The sequence below is a fragment of the Rhea americana genome, unplaced genomic scaffold (genome assembly GCF_003343005.1).
Source record: "Rhea americana isolate MKP2758 unplaced genomic scaffold, rheAme1 scaffold_421, whole genome shotgun sequence".
NCBI lineage: Eukaryota > Metazoa > Chordata > Aves > Rheiformes > Rheidae > Rhea > Rhea americana.
The window spans coordinates 230,362-245,914 of record NW_028186559.1 but is presented as its reverse complement, the minus strand read 5'-3'; the positions used below and the strand labels follow the sequence as shown (position 1 = coordinate 245,914).

Below are 15,553 nucleotides of genomic sequence, written 5' to 3'. Positions count from 1 at the left end.
AAAAAAAAAAAAAAAGGACGCTTGAAATACGCTGACCGATGCCGAAGCAAGGGGCCCTTGCTTCGTCGCCCACTGTCAAGCAGGGCTCTCCATGTAACAGCGAGATAGGCGTCTTTTTCTCTCTCTCTCTCTCTCTCTTGTTTCTCGTGAAATGGCTCATTTTTTAATATGGCCTCCAAAAGCTACTTAAAGCTAGACTTTATGCTAGTCCTTCATGTGTACACCAAAGTCACAAATGTTTCTTTTCTCTCTCTCTCTCTCTCTCTATTTTTTTTTCTTCTGACCATTTCTACAATGGTTATACTGAAGGTTCCCTGCATTCTCCTGGGTATCTGTGAGCTCTTGCCTGTGTTGGGAGGCTTGGAAGTATTGCATCTGTTGCTGTTACCTCTATCTCCTTCTCTGTAAATCTGTACTCATTACTGTTACTCCTTAAAAGTGATTCTGCAAAACAATTGCGATACCATTTGAGAGTTGGCTCCCCTCTCTAAGGTTATAATGTTTATTGTCATGTCATAATCTTAACCTGAATTTCTAATGGAGTTTCAGTAGGAGTGAAAGCTTCCAAAGCGGACAGCAGTGTTATATTTTGGACCTCAGGAGGGTGATGTGAATATTCACAAGTCACAGGCCCTGCTAACCCATTCTGTTTCCCATCAGCAGGGCATGCGTGCTCCTCTGTGAAGGACTGTTGCCTGGCATGGGCTGGCCTGCTTTGATTGTGTGTATGTGCCTCAGTGTATCTGTTGCACTCTTTCTTGTGAGTGTATTAGGCCTTGTGTTCAAGCGTTTGTAATTTGAAGAGGGGTCAGCAGCTTATCTGAATGATGTAAGAACAGGACGTGTTAAAGGCACTTAGACAAAGATAAAGCCCTGCATAGCCTGACCTGACCRTGCTGTGAGCAGGAGGTTGGACTAGAGACCTCCTGAGGTCCCTTCCAACATGATTTATCCTGTGATGCTATGCACAGCGATGCAGTAGTGACTGTGCAGCTTCCTGGATGTCAGGCAGCAAGTCTGCCTGCAGAGGTTGGTGTAAAGCAGCAATCCATTCAGGTGCAAAATATCACTGGATTGGGTCTGAAAAGATTGGAAAAAGTTGAGCTGTCATCACCTGCTTTAGAGCTTGTGGTGGCAACATCCTTGCTCCCTTGTGAGCAACAGAGCTGGGTGTGGGTGCTCTTCCTTGCTCAGGCACCTGTCTGTCCTGAGGACGCATGTCCAGCTTGGGCTAGCTTGTGAGGATGACCACAAAGGTGTGAAGGGAAGTCAGAGAAGGTTTTTTGGCTTCTTTACCTGTGGGTATCAGCATGGCTCAGTCTTTTGAACTTGCTTTTCCATTTGAAAGAAGTTGGGGTGAGGGGTTTAAAACATTATTGTCATTGCTGATCCTACACACTTGATACATGAACAGCAATGGGAAGTGTAGGGGGGCACTTAGGAAGTAAGACATCATGCTGCCATGGAACTGAGGAAGAGGACTGCCTGCAAGTCTTTACSCTTTAAGGAGTGGTTATCATCACTCCCTTCCTTGGTCCCTTCAAAAATCGTACTTGTGCTCTTGCCTCATTTATTGGATACTATAAAGATTGTGTGRACTTATACCCTGGGAAAATGCCACTTGTGTTTTGAGTGCTGATGGCCTTGTACAGCCTGCTGGTAGTGAGGAACTGGGTGCTAAGTTGCTGATGAAATTTCCGACTTGATGGAAGAACTTGCCAAGGCAAAGCTCTAGGGCAAACCCCATGTCTGGCCTGTGCAGCGTGTTCCTGCCAACAAGGTTGTGCCCTGCGTTTGTTACCATGTTTACTGGTGTGATGGAGACGTATGGTCACAGACTGCACCCTGGACTGGTGGTGGCTGCTGCTGGACTGAGTGGTTTTACTGATGCTGAACGTAGTGACCACGTGCTGGTTTTGCAGACCATATTGGAAGAGAGGGCTTGGGAACAACTGCAGATGTTAAGTGAGTAAATGTCCACGCTTGGTAAGGGATTTTCCAGTGCAGTTGTTTGGATAGATTAACATTTTATTAACATTTTCCAACAAACCCAGACATCCCAGGAATTTTCCAGCTCTGGCATCTGCTGGAGAAGGCTTCTTAGGGCTAGGCTGAGGCTTCTGGAAAGAGGAAAAGCAACCTAAACTTGGCAATAAGTGATTGCTGCCATTTCCTGGGGTGTAGGAGATACACCTGTAGTTTTGGTGTGGATTGAAAAMAGGGGAGTTGATGCCCTCCAGTGTCCTAGGTGAAGGCCCCGATTAGCAGACTCTTATCTGCCTTCATATGGATTCTCTTTACATCTTTGCAATGCAAACAGGATGTGTGTTTTTTTTTTTTTTTTTTTTTTCAGGAGGGAAAAATGAAGAATTTATGGAGTCTCAGAGCTTTGTGACATGGAGAAAAAAACTTCTTGTTTAGCCCTAGCAGGATATGTTCTCTTTGTGCTGATGATCTAATGGAGATGGTTAGATGCGAATTAAGAGGCTTGTTCATCCAATATAGAACTGGAAATTGGGCACTAGAAGCCATTTCTTGTTACACTGTGAGACAATTTGTAACCTCTCACTCTGTGTATTAAGATGCTATCCTTCCCTTGTCTTCTCTTTCCCCACAGTGGGCTGTGGGTAAGCTCTGGGTGGGCCTTGGCAGTGAGACCTACCAAATCTGCTCTGTCCTGCTGCATGCCAACATCCCCTCCCAGGGGACTCTGGCAGGACTGAAGTGGCTAGGCCTTGGGAAGAGCTTGGTAATTATCCCACCATCCTTGTGGGCAGAACTTCCACTTTAAGTTGTGTTTGCAGAGAGCTAGTAACCGCTGGCCTGTAATCTCATCCTCTCYTGCCTTCCAGAGCTTCTTGTGCCGTGTTTGGAGACCTGTTTGCAAGGCAAGGTTTGCAAGATCTGTCTGCATGTAGTTATTCAGAGCCTTCTGTTTATTCCTGAAGCATCCCACCAGCTTGCTTTTCCTTCTGCTGCCAGTGTCCAGGCAGGCACTTAGCAATCTCTGAGGGACTCACTGGAGCTTTTCTGCAGAGCAAATGGAAACAGTTCAATGAAACTTGTCAAATCTATTGATCCTCTTACTAATTTCTCTATATTCTTGCTGCTGACTGATCGAGACAGAGTATCATAGCAATTTCAAATGCTACTGGGAGGATGTGAGGTCAGCTAGCGTTCAATATCCATCTGAATGTCAGATGAGTGCTCTCTGATGGCAATTTCCCTGATTAACACAGCAGGGACCGAGTGCCCGCTAATGCTGTGGCCGAGTCCTCTCTTGCAGCAGTTCTGACCCGATAGGGTGGGGACCCTCCCTCGCTGCTCCCCTACGGCATCCCAGCCTGGATTGCCCCAGGTCTCTGCATCTTGAACGTTACAGTCCATGCTGCTTATCCTCATTCCAAATCTGTGCATCAAAAGCTACAGCGACGCCACTTAGCTTCTGTGTTTTGCCTTTCATTTTACCCCCTTTCCCTTCTTGAGGGAGGAAGGTAGCACAAAAGCTTCATGCCCCTTCTGGATTTGCCACCTGGCTTGAGAAGTTTTAGCAAAGTCCTTTAGAGGTGAGTGCGTACCCGTACCAACAGTAGTCTTAGAGATGAAGGTGGCGACAGCTATGTTTCTGCTCGGCCGTTGCTAGTACGGTTSCAGCCGTGCAGAAGCCGGTCGCTTAACAACGGCGGTGCCAGCCTTGGACAGACAGAAACAATTCAGGAGTGGGCCTCCAGAGGTCAGCCTCGAACTGCTTTATCCTCCAGGATAGCGCAGCCTGTGTAGGAGAACTCATCTACTTGTTTTCCTGTGGTCTTTGTTAYGTTTGTCTGACAATATGTTACTGGCAACATCGTCTGCCTTAAAATATGTATATATGTTCAGACATGGCTGTCTTTGAAGCTGTTGTTTCCTCTAAACCCTGCCAGCTTTGGGATGTGCATCTGAAAAAAAAAAACCTTAAAAAAAAAACCCTTTTTCAGTATGTCTTTAGACATTAGATAACTTCCTRGTTGTCCTAACTGAGAGTACATTAGGCATTTGTAGGATTTTTGTTTTTAAGAGGGTAATTGGCTTTTCCTCCAGCTTCAAAAATCCGCTTCTTAGGCTTAAGATGGCTGGAAAATATCGGCCAAATAGAGATGTGGAGTGTTTTGTTTCAAAATTTTTCTGAATTTATGTCTTTGAGCACCCCTGAAGTAATGGAAAACCCTTGAAGACTYGGCGGTATTGCTGAGCGACAGCTGCTGGTTTAGCAGCGTGCATCGCTCGCCTTTCGGGGCTGAACAGAGCGCTCTTGCTGGGTGATGTGGCTGACGGAATCAGCGGTCGCCTCCTGCTTTGCATGAGCTCGTGGGGAAGCGACCTTTGGAGCTGGRCGGAGGGACAGAAGTGCTCCTCCACCTGTGACTGAAATGTGTCCYCCGTCAGGGAGACAGGCCCTGAAGCACGTGCAAGGGGAGCTCAGCTTCCTGGAGGGGGGAGCAAGGCTCTCCGGTGAGCCTGGGTGAGGGGAAGGGAGAGCTGGATGCTCGCTGTTTTTCTTTTCTGTGGCGTATTCAGAACGGTAGCCGCTGTATAAAAGCAGAGGGGAAGCCGAGGAGCGCCCTTTGAGCGTGACCGCTTGGCTGGGGAGGGGGTTCGGTGTGCCACTGCGCCCTGGAAGGCAATGCTTTGAGCCCCTCGTGGCTGCAAGCGCTTTCAGTGCAGCTCAGCCTTATCTTATCGCCATGGTGAGGCTGTTTGGACTTCTGATCCGGTGGGCATTGCCTCTGGGTCAGAAGCTTTGGGCTGATGTCATACTCATAAATATCTGCTTGTCTGTCCTGGAAGCGCTCGCTGCAGGCACGCGCAGACAGGCTGTCTTTTGTGTGCAAGGACGCCTGCGTGACCTGCCTACCTTATCTCTCCAGCTGCTGTGGCAGTGCAGCTAACACAAGTTTGTACCATGCTGGGACTAGGATGAAGGCCTCGGCCACAATCTGCCGATGTTTCTTTCTTATCTCCTTTCTTCTCTGCTGTCTTTCATCCTGTTTCTGGCAATGCTGAGGAAGACGACTTGCTGCTTTTACATTGTCTCTTTAATCTGGGGAAGGAAAAGCTTTCACAGACTAAGGAATGTGACCCGGTTGCAGAGAGGGACACTGCTGACTAATCAATTTAAAGCATATTTAGCTAACTSTCTCCTCTATTACAGTCCTCTCCAGAGAAGTCCAAACCAGAACCTTCTCCCTTCTAAGGAGTTGTAAGCTACCCCTAGTGAAAACTGTCTTACATGGTGTGGAGGCAGGCTTTCTGGCGTACTGCTGTGACCTGGTTAAGCAGGGTTATTTCCTGGTGTTAAATCAGCACGCAGTATCCCTGTAGATTCCAGGATTTAATTTGCAGTATGCCAATTGCTACTGCTAATGCAGAGAGGCACGTGGAGCTTCTAGTGGCCTGGTTCCAGTCTCTGGTAATTTAACAAACAAACAAACAAAAAAGCTGCCAACTTGTCCAGACACAGTGCAGTCATTTTCTCCTAAGCAGACCTGTAAATCCATGGGAGCTGCATCTGATGCAAAGGAGAAAGACTTATCCTGTAAGGATCATCCTGTCTTTCTCTCTCTGGGCTTAAGGTTTTCTTGAAGTATTTGTGTGGGCTTGAAACAGGGTTAAGAACTGTCTGGCAGGGCAGGCTGCGTTCTCATGTTTATCGGCAGCAGTTAGATGATCCGGGCAGAGATTTCTTGAAACTGCCTGTACTGCAGAGACAGGCCAGCGAGGTGAACTGTTCACAGGTCTTATCTCTTTCTTCCAGCAAATGTATGCAGCATCGCTCAGGTAGGTCCACATGAAGAAATGAGCTTAGCAGTTTTGAAGATGAACTGCCAAGCTTGTAACTCATTTTGTACCTATGAATGCAACCATCCCATTAGAAGCTTAATGTATCCTATATATTGTCAGCAGTGATAAATGTTAAAGAAATTAATACATGGAACCAGAAGGAACGCTGCAATTTGCTGATCTAGCGTTGGGGAAGAGGAAAGGGCTTAATTAGCAAAAGTGCCTTTTAAATGGAGATAAATTTGATGGGAAATGAGCTGCTTCATTAAAAAAATAAATCCTCGGACCCTGGGATTCAGCCACATTACTTGCAGAGAAAAACGAGTTTGTGTTGGCTCCTGGTTCTGCTCTGGCCTCCCTGAGCTCTGCGGGGAGCTGACTGCATCCGTGTAGCTGAATCCCCGTGCCACTTAACAGCACAGACAATGGCTCTGCACTAGTGTGCGCTCTGTAACTACAAAGAATTTTAACCATGCTCTCTTCTGGCCTTGCTTTTGCATAGGGGCAGTCAGTCATGTCCAGYAATAGAAAGCAAGTCCTCTTGGTGACTAGTAGCTGGCTGATGGCTTCCTTTCCTAGCCTCTGTCTCTCTGATCCTTCTTGATTTTTTTTTTTTTAACTTCTTATCCCAGTCTGGCTTGATCTTGTTCTAACATTTTTCCTATTTGTTTATTTGGGCCTCTTGTGTGAGGCTTGAGTCATTTGTGTTCAGTGTAGTGTATTTTGATAGATTGAAGTCTTATGCTCAGTGTCCATGCAGTGTGCTGGGCCATAAACTCTTACTTGGAGCTCTGGCGCTCTAGGGTAATGATCAAAGTCTTTGAAATAGTGACAGCCAGGACAATAGGAGGCAAGTGAATATAGGCAGGTTCTCTCCAGATCTTTGTCCCCTTCGTGCTGGAGCTGTGGTATCTCTTGTTCCCATTACAAGTAATGTTCTGTGTTCTCTCCCCCCATTTCTGTTCCAGGTGCGGAATGGCCACATCAAACGAATCACTGACAATGACATCCAGTCGCTCGTGCTGGAGATAGAAGGAACTAATGTCAGGTATGAGAAGAAGGCTTGCTCTCTCCTAGCATGCACTGGGGGCTTGGTCCTGGAGCAGAGCGGAAGATGTTGATGCTCGGCAGCCGTTTCCTTCAGACATTACCATGGTCTCGTAATCAGTAAATAGAAGAAAGTGATCTGGGGTCAGATCGCTGCCACCCTTCTTTAGCACCGAGGAACTACTGTACCTTTCTCTGACACACTTGTAGAGCTCTCTGTCATCCTCAGTGGGAATAAGGGAGGAGTTGCTTTATTTTCCTGTCAGTTAGGAAAAAAGTCATATTTGATACYTGGTCCCCACACAGTGCAGCCAGTTGCTGACAAAGCAGCACTCTGCCTTCTGCATCTTTATTGTCTTAGGCCTGCTCTGCTGCTCTCCCCACGTGACAGTTACTCTCCTGACAGCAGGAAGAAAGATCAAAGGGAGATTTATGAGGGGAATTGCTTATGGTGCTTTACTTAACAACCTTGTCCTCATCGACTAGGGGGAGAGATGCAGTCTCCTCCATTAACGGGTTCGGAGTCTCCAAGGCTTCTCCAGGGGAGATTGAGAGCAGGGCGCTCCTTATAAGGGCAGTGGAGACTCCTCTCCTACAGACAGGCTGAGCCAACGCTTTTCTTCATCCCAAGATGTGTTGATACAGAACTTGCCAGATGTGACGTGTACTTCTAGGGCTCGTGGCCTCTGTTTTCTTAGCCATATACAGTACACAGGGCTTATGCTGTGCTCTGGATGGCTCTACCTGTTCAGTCAAGGGCTAGGAGGAGGCTGTGTTAAGAAATTGTGCTGATGTGGCCTTGAAATTAGRGAGGTGAAGCTGTCTAGGAAAGTGTTCCGTGCCCTAAGCGGGAAAAGTGATTTGAAATACACTCTCTGGGCCTCTTATCTTGTTCTCTGTGCTACTACCTCTGAAAGTCCCTCCTGTTATAGGAAGCCCTATAGGTTGTTGCTGAGACACAGCTGTCTTTTGTCTGCCTGTCCTCTAGGATTACATCAGGTCAAGTAAGAGGTTTGGGATTCAGCTGTATGCTTTGTGCCCTATGAGATGCTAAAGCATCTTTCTGTCCCTCTCAGTACCACGTACATCACGTGCCCTGCTGACCCAAAGAAGACCCTGGGCATCAAACTACCTTTCTTAGTGATGATCATCAAGAACCTGAAGAAGTACTTCACTTTTGAAGTGCAGGTGAGGAGAGCGGAGTGGGGAGGTCCCTCTAGGGTTTGGAAAGTGTCTTTGCAGTAACTGTTGAGGAAGGTCCTAAGAAGCCTGCAGTCTTGTTGTCTTTGTTCCACGCACTGTGTGGTCCCCAGAACAGTTGTGGGTTCCTGTTCATATGCTTTGTCAGTCTCCTGCTAGGACAGTGTGGGAGCACCAGTCAGCTTACAAGCACTTCATGGCTATTTCTGAAACTGGGTCAATTTGCTGTCTTAAAAATACTTCTGCTATGAAATGGAGGGTGTAAGAATAGGGAAGCCCTCTCTTCTAGACAAATAGAGCTCGAGTCTAGATTGGCTGTTGCCTCGGAGAGCTGCGAGTCACTTGCTCCTGAATCAGCTGCCTTGCTTTCCCACYCCAGGTTCTGGATGATAAGAACGTACGCCGGCGCTTCCGAGCGAGTAACTACCAGAGCACGACTCGGGTGAAGCCCTTCATCTGCACTATGCCTATGCGGCTGGATGACGGTTGGAACCAAATTCAGTTCAACCTTTCAGATTTCACGCGCCGGGCTTACGGGACAAATTACATCGAGACCCTGAGAGTTCAGGTACGAAACAGCTTTGTTCTGCATACAGAAGTCACCTGGTGGCAGTCTTCTGACTGACTGGGACAGGCTCATGGGAGATCAGGAGTCTGGGCTTTAGCCCGCTGGTTGCTTTGCCAGTCCCACTCCTTGTGGCAYGCCGTAGGAGGAGAGCGAAGGCCCTTCCGAGACAATGGAGATCTCAGTCCTGCCTCACTTCACTAGGCTTCTCTGGGGTGAAAGAGCCCATCTCTGTCTCTRTTTTCCTCTTTCTGACTGTCAACTAGGGTAAGATTTGCAGTCCACTTAGTTTGCAGCAGCGCACCACACACGTCCCCTGGGAGAATACCTGCTCAGTTAGCTGTGTAGTGCGGCACTGTTCAAACACACCAGACAGCAATGGGTCAGGCATGACTGGACCAGACAATCGTTCTTGTGGCTGCCCGGCTGGTACAGACACCGGCTGATATGTTYTTTACGTGTCCCTGACTAGGCTTGTTTTCTAAGGTGGTGGAGTGGCCCTGCCTTTATTGATTCTCTTGAACCAGAGCTGAAGTAATATTTGTCTCTTCTGGGAACGTGAGACTTGGCCCTAGTGCTGGGTATTCACGTTTGCTATGTCAAATGACATGAGTTGTTATGAGGAATATCTGCGTACCGAGAACGCCTTTTTCCTTAATGCAACGGAGCTGCTGCAATTCCCTGTGGTGGTGTCTGCTGAAATGAGGGTAAACATCTGGGAAGTGTCTAGCTTCTCACATGTGTTTTGTCCCATGAGGCGGCTAGAATGGTAACTTTGTTGCTGGGTGCTATTGGTGGCAGTTCTGCCTTATGGGCAGACTGGACGGTCTCATTCCCTTCCTCATGGAGGGCCTAAAGAGAGGGTGTTAAAAATGCAGCAGGCTGAGAGTGTCTTCCTCATTAGTGCTGATACCAGCAGGGAAATGGAGGTAGGTTCACAGCAAAGAACCTTCTGCTGCTAAGCCACTAGGTTGGAACTGAATTTGTGGAGATGCCAGAGTTTGGGCAAGTTTCTGGAGTCTGCTCGAGTTGCTGGAGAGAGCATGTAACACAGAACAGAAAGCATGGGCCAACTAGATTTGGAGAGAGGCAGTGAAGTCTCCTGAGAAGGCCCAGGCTGGAAACTACTCAGGGTAGCCAAAATAAGTCTCTCTCCTTGTGAAGCCAACAAAATACTTTGCTGGCTGTCACTGAGCTGTAGGTCTGCTGGCTTTCAGTCCCCATAAGAGCRACTGAGAATTGATGGCATGCTGAGACATTCTGGAGGAAAGCACTGAGGGCACTGGGGCAGAAGSGGGAAGCCACCCAGCAGTGATGGGCAGACTGGAAGGGCTTCAGAGGGGGCAGGCTGCTGAACTAAGGAATCCAGGCCACTGCRTGAAGGCAAAGCTGAATGTGGAGAGAGCATATGGAAAAAGGGAATCTCTCTATTTTGACTCTTAGATCCATGCCAACTGTCGCATCCGACGGGTGTACTTCTCCGACCGGCTTTACTCAGAGGATGAGCTCCCAGCTGAATTCAAGCTGTATCTGCCTGTCCAGAACAAGGCCAAGGTGAGCTAGCCATGGGCCAGGAGAGTGGGAGCAATAAGTGGACCAGGGCTAACATTCCTCCTCCCTCTGCCTTTGCAATCTGAAGTTTCTCTTAAGAGTAGAGTGGCTCTCAGCATGTTTTATGCTTTGGCATACAGCCAGGAAGCACCCTTGCTGGTGCGAGGGTGAGTATTTTGTCTGGTGGATTGCTGAATGGGTTTCCTGCCAAACAACAAGGAAATAATAGTCATTCCCATCTACGTGGGCTCACTCTGCTAGAGTGAGCTATGCTTCCACTCCTAGTGTCCRTCCAGGTAGTGCTGAAGGATTCTGGGCAGAGCAGCAGCCTCCTGGCATCTCTTGGTAACCTTCAGATTAATCCGTGACTCAATGCAACGGCTTTTGTAAGAGCTGGTTGCAGCTCCATGCTCGTCTCTCAGGAGAGACGTCATTTGCCTCCCTCCAGCCAAAACTTACTCCCCTCTGGTTCTCTTCCCTGCCTAGTGCAGATGGTAGTGGTATGAAATGAGAAAGGGATGGGCAAGACTGTGGCTGCTTGGCTGGAGGAGATGCTGAGCTCTGCCTCTACAGTGATGGGGCAGGAGTCCCCAGCATATTGGCAGTAGCCTCGAGCAAGTGGGGAAGCCCTTTCTTTGCCAGAGCCAGGCTGTCCYAATGCAGATGCCTCTACTTTTAGTAGAGAAGACTCCTGGGCAAAATTTTTAGGAGTTGAAGGAGGAGGGACTTGGGCRCTGATCTTGGTGGGAGGTAAAAGGCAGTATTTTCAATAGATAATGCCTTTAGGGAACCTGTCACTACTTTCTGGGCTGTTGCAGCCTTGGAGAGGCACCCAGGGAACACTTGGAGTCCTCCCAGTACAGTCTGCTTGGTGCTGCCTGTATGCTGAGTGGCTAATAAGTGTGTCCTTTCTTCTCCCTGCTCTGTCCAGCAATAACACCGTGTCGGGAAGAGACGCAAGAAGTGTTTGGGGTCGGTAGGAAAACAAAAGCAGGTGGAAGAGAAGGCCCTACTGAAACCAAGTTTTAGATCAGCTCACCTTGCCTAGGGTAAATTTGATTCATCGGGGATCCCTCTTCTGGACAGGACACAGTTAACCATGTAACAGGTCTGGGACTGCGTTGTTGGTGTGCGAGTTGTACGGAATCAGAGATTTCCTGGCCATTCCTAAAATGCTGAGTCTAAACAATGCAAGTGGCGTGGTACCTAATCCCTTGTGTTGCACAGAGGGGTCGCTGAAAGTGGCCACTGTGCATCCAAAGAGAGGATTCGGCAGGAATTACAGGGTTAAGTGTGCCCTCTTGGAGATAACAATTTTATTTTCCTTTCCTGGTTTTCCATCTCTTATTTTATATATACTCTAAATATGGATGTAATACTCACTYTTGGGAAGTTATTAAACATTTGAATCTGTTTGTAAGTCTGTTCCTGGTGCCTTCTTACCATGATGGCTCCATTTGCTTGCACATGTTAGCACTTCAGAAAGTGCTGGGGAATTTTGCTAGGAACCCAGATGTTAGAATTTGATTTCGATTGGCAGCTTTCCTTTTTAAGGGAGAGCACAGCTGTGGACAACTGTAATCTGAAGAAGGGAARAAGCACTAAGGTTTCAATACAGGAGATGAGATCTGTCTATTGTGGCTTGCTCCAGTCCCTGAGGTTCATGATAATCRACCTATAACAACACTCATGCTGTTCACTTTTAGTAGATGGAAAAGGACTTTTCATTCCCTTATTTGAAGCCGTTTTCTCYGCAGTGACAAATTGGTCTTATCTGCCTGCTAGGGCACAGTCCTGTTAGCTGTGTAGTTATACAACTCACTCCAGCTCTCAACCAAGCTTTTAGCAGCTACTTATAGCAAAAGACACACAATAGTCTTCCAGCTGCCAAATTGTCCCTTTCCCTGGGGATCAAAGGGGAGATTTAGCAAAGCAGCCTAACAGAAGCGGAAGTCTTTTCCTGTTCTGAAGCAGCCCTTCCCGGCTTCGAACCAATTTGCTTTTGTTGTGGAAGGGCTTGCTGAGAGGAGGCTGCAAACCTCCACCAGTAACAGAGAAAGTCTGGGGGTTAGCTGACACCTTTCCTCCCCAGGCCAAGGCCCCAGCAGTTAATAAGGTCAGCAGGTACCTAGGCTAGTAATGATCCATCTCTGGTGCTGGATTGTGCAGTGAGTTGGGAAACTTGCCTTTATATTGTTACACAATTTGTACAATTGTATTTAAACAAAGCTGGTCTTTCCCAGGAGGAGAGCGTGTTGGAGACATCTGCTCTGCATGTGCTCCAGGTCCTGGGTTGGATCCTGGCTGCTGACTGTCCAGCTGATGTAAAGGTTTGGTGGCTCTGGGCACCATCAGAGTCAGGTCCTTCACACAGAAGAACCTGCTTTACCTCTGTGGCCTGTACATCTGGGGTGTGCTAGCATGCAGCTGCCTTTTTTGCATTGTTAAGTTAGCAGGATTTGAAACAGAGGGGCCGACCTCGTGCTGACACTTGGTGCTGGGCTGCACTTGCAGAAGGCTTTCTGGAGAAGACCTTTCCAGTTGTTATAGTGATGGAATAGCTTGGTAGCTCTGGCCAGCCAAGGAAGCCCACAAGGGAAGGCACCATCCGTCTTGCTTTGACGTCTGTCAAGGCTTGGCTGGACTTGAGATTTGTTAAGTAGAATCRCGCTGTATCCTGTGCCAAGGCTTGGCCTTAATGAAGTCCGTTGCTAGGCTTTCCTGACACRTTTGCAAGGCTTGCCAGGGCCGGGGGAATGGGGGAGCCTCAGCGGCAGAGGGAATCCATCAAGCCCAGGCAAGGTAAGGCATGCATCCTTTCCCACAAGCCTTTGCTCTTGAGCACATATTTTCAGTAGTCACTGGCAGCCAAACACTCCCTGGGAAAGACTACTGCATTTCCCTGCCCCCTTGGGGCCCATCTTGGAGGATGCTGTGGGGAACTGGCAGGGGATAGTCACCCCTTGTCCACTGAGGATTCAGACTTGCTCCGAGTGAGTGACCTTAACACATTAAAGCCAGGTCGGCTCTCTGGGTCCCCGGGCCGGCTGCCTGGGCAGAAAGATTAGATGGGCCCTGCTGCCAACTCCTGCCTGACCTCTAGGGAGCTGTGCCAGCAGATTTGCTGGGATGACTTCCCAGCTGCAAACCCTTGTATCCACGTGGGCCCTCTGTGTATCTTCTAACATGAAACAAAATACCAAATCTTCCTGTTTACATGTTGTACAAAGTGGAGCATCATTAGATACTGGCCCTTTCCTTTAGGGCCAGACGGTGGTGGATTTATATAGTGTAGTTCAAAAATCTTCCTCGTCTAATCCCATTCTCCCATCAAATCCTTAACTACCTCGCTGGCATAAGGGAAAGTGAAGCTTGGATGTTCTTCCCCATCCCCCAGGAAAGCAGGATGGTGCTGGCAGATAGACCAAAACATCACGGAAATCCTGTCAGCACTAGTTTTCTAGAGTAAAAGCACACTAGCAAATCTTTGGTGATCAAGGGCCCGTCTTTTTACCGCTTCAGTTAGCTTTTGTCCTGGCTGGGACACATATGAGGGGCAAGGAGAAGAGGGAGGATTTTTGGCTTAATTTAAGTAGCCTGCAAAAAGTAGGTCTGAAGTATCTCCTGCTCATTCACCTTTCTGTGGGCGGATTGCTCCTTCTTAAAGCTTTGTTGCAACTCATGTCTAGTGGGAGAGAAAGGAATCTCTCTTCATGGGGAGCCCTTGGAAAGTTTCAATCCAGGGTGGAGCAGGGTCTGTCCAAAGATGAGTTTTCCTTGCCTCTGCGAGCTTTTTGTCCTCCTCTTTTTATTGGTTGGGGCAAGGTCCTGCAAGCGTGTGCTTTGATCAGGACAGAAGTGCTCAGAGCCTGCTTTCTACATCAAAGGCAAAGCTTCTCTTTGAAATCTTCGCCACCGGAAGATGTCAAGTGTACGGGCTGCAGCACCTTGGAGCCAAGCGATGGGAGAGCAACCCTCCCTTGCACCCCTCCTCTGGCAGCCCGCTGCTGAGCCAGGGAACGGCTCCCTGTGGGGTTGTCTGTCCTGAGCAGGAGTGCTGCCAAGCCGTCGATGGTCACCGGCTAGGTCCAGCCAACTCCGAGACTCTTCTCACCGCTTGATCTCCTTGGGGCAGCTCTGCCCAGGCAGGTGGCAGCAGTGAATGGCCTCCAGCAGGGAAAGTGGATGACGGGATGTTCCTAGAAGGTTTTCCACCCATCACGTGCTGCAGCTGGGACAGAGGCGGTCCAGGCAAGAGGCAGTCCAGTCCAGTGGAGCTGGAAACTGCTATGGGAGCAGGTGTCCCAGTGTCTGTCCCTGACTGTGACCTTCTGCTTCTTGGGTCTGTTCCTTGCTTTGTTGCGTTCGTGTTAAGCAGATCCTGACATAAGCACCWTATGCGAAGGAGCAGGAGCCCAGGCTGGGATCCCCACAGTATGCAGTGAGAGGGAGTGACAGATAGCCTTCATGGACCATGTTGTAGTTTCTCCTTTCCTTACCTTGCGGAGGAGAAAGTCAGATTTGATTCTGATCTGATCATCAAGAGGATCTCCAGGAATCATCAAAATCTGGGCCAAACTGCTTCTCTCCGTCTTTGTCTCCCTTTCTGTGTTTCCCTGGATGTCTTGGGCCAAATGTTGCTGTCTTTGTAGAGGGATTGCTCSTCCTGGCTGACATTAATCCTCCGCAGCTGTTGTGTAGCATGGGGTGGGTGGTGCTGGAGGCGAGGGAAATATTTATTTTGAGTTTTGCCATTGGCCACTGCCCAGGAAAAATGAATGACCATATTGGAGACTTTGGCCACTTCTGCACACGGGGAGAGCAGATCTTCCTGCCCTCCTGGTCTACGTGAGAAAGGGGTTAGAGCTTCCCCAGGCAAGCTGCAAAGTGGGACCACCCAAGCAAGGTTTTATTTGGATGAGGGAATGGCCGTGTGCCCTGAGAGTGATGGGGAAGGCCGTGGAGCTGCTGGAGGTGAGATGATGACGGACGCTAAGTGGCGTTGTGCTAAAATAGACCTTGCTTTCCCCAGCGGAGGGAGCCGCTCTGGTATGTCTTGCGAGGACAGCAAGACCCCTTGTGTTGTAGGCTAGGGGAAAGCTTGGAGCATGGGGCAGCCCCAGCATAGCTTGGCAGAGTGAGGTTCCCTAGGGTTTGTGGTAGCCGGTGAGGCTGGGGGCAAGAGCAGAGCTGTAGGGGTACCACRGTTAGGTGCAACAGATGTGGGTGGCAGAGCAGGGAAGGACGGATGGAGGGCGCTTCCTAATCGTCTCGTGGTGCTTTTCACCCAGCCTTTCCATCAGTGCTGGTCCCTTGAGCAGGCCTTAGCCAGGCTACGTGCGGCACTCCTGGAGGACACGCGTCCAGCTT

At 48.9% G+C, this 15,553-nt stretch overlaps 1 protein-coding gene across 1 annotated transcript; it reads left to right on the top strand.

Moving 5' to 3' along the window:
• The first annotated feature begins 1,802 nt into the window (after window positions 1-1,802).
• Window positions 1,803-11,603, top strand: CFAP20 (cilia and flagella associated protein 20). Its single transcript, XM_085315195.1, has 7 exons — window positions 1,803-1,965; window positions 5,795-5,817; window positions 6,789-6,868; window positions 7,944-8,055; window positions 8,447-8,635; window positions 10,076-10,186; window positions 11,115-11,603. The coding sequence occupies exons 1-7, from the start codon at window positions 1,803-1,805 to the stop codon at window positions 11,118-11,120; spliced, it is 684 nt and encodes a 227-aa protein (XP_085171321.1). The 3' UTR covers window positions 11,121-11,603.
• The last annotated feature ends 3,950 nt before the right edge of the window (window positions 11,604-15,553 follow it).

Bases quoted from the DNA above. Each gene is read 5' to 3' on its own strand.
- CFAP20 (XM_085315195.1), top strand. From the start codon at position 1,803: ATGTTTACTGGTGTGATGGAGACGTATGGTCACAGACTGCACCCTGGA. The intron at 6,869-7,943 runs GTATGAGAAGAA...TGTCCCTCTCAG, and splicing joins ATAGAAGGAACTAATGTCAG to TACCACGTACATCACGTGCC. The intron at 8,636-10,075 runs GTACGAAACAGC...TTTGACTCTTAG, and splicing joins TCGAGACCCTGAGAGTTCAG to ATCCATGCCAACTGTCGCAT.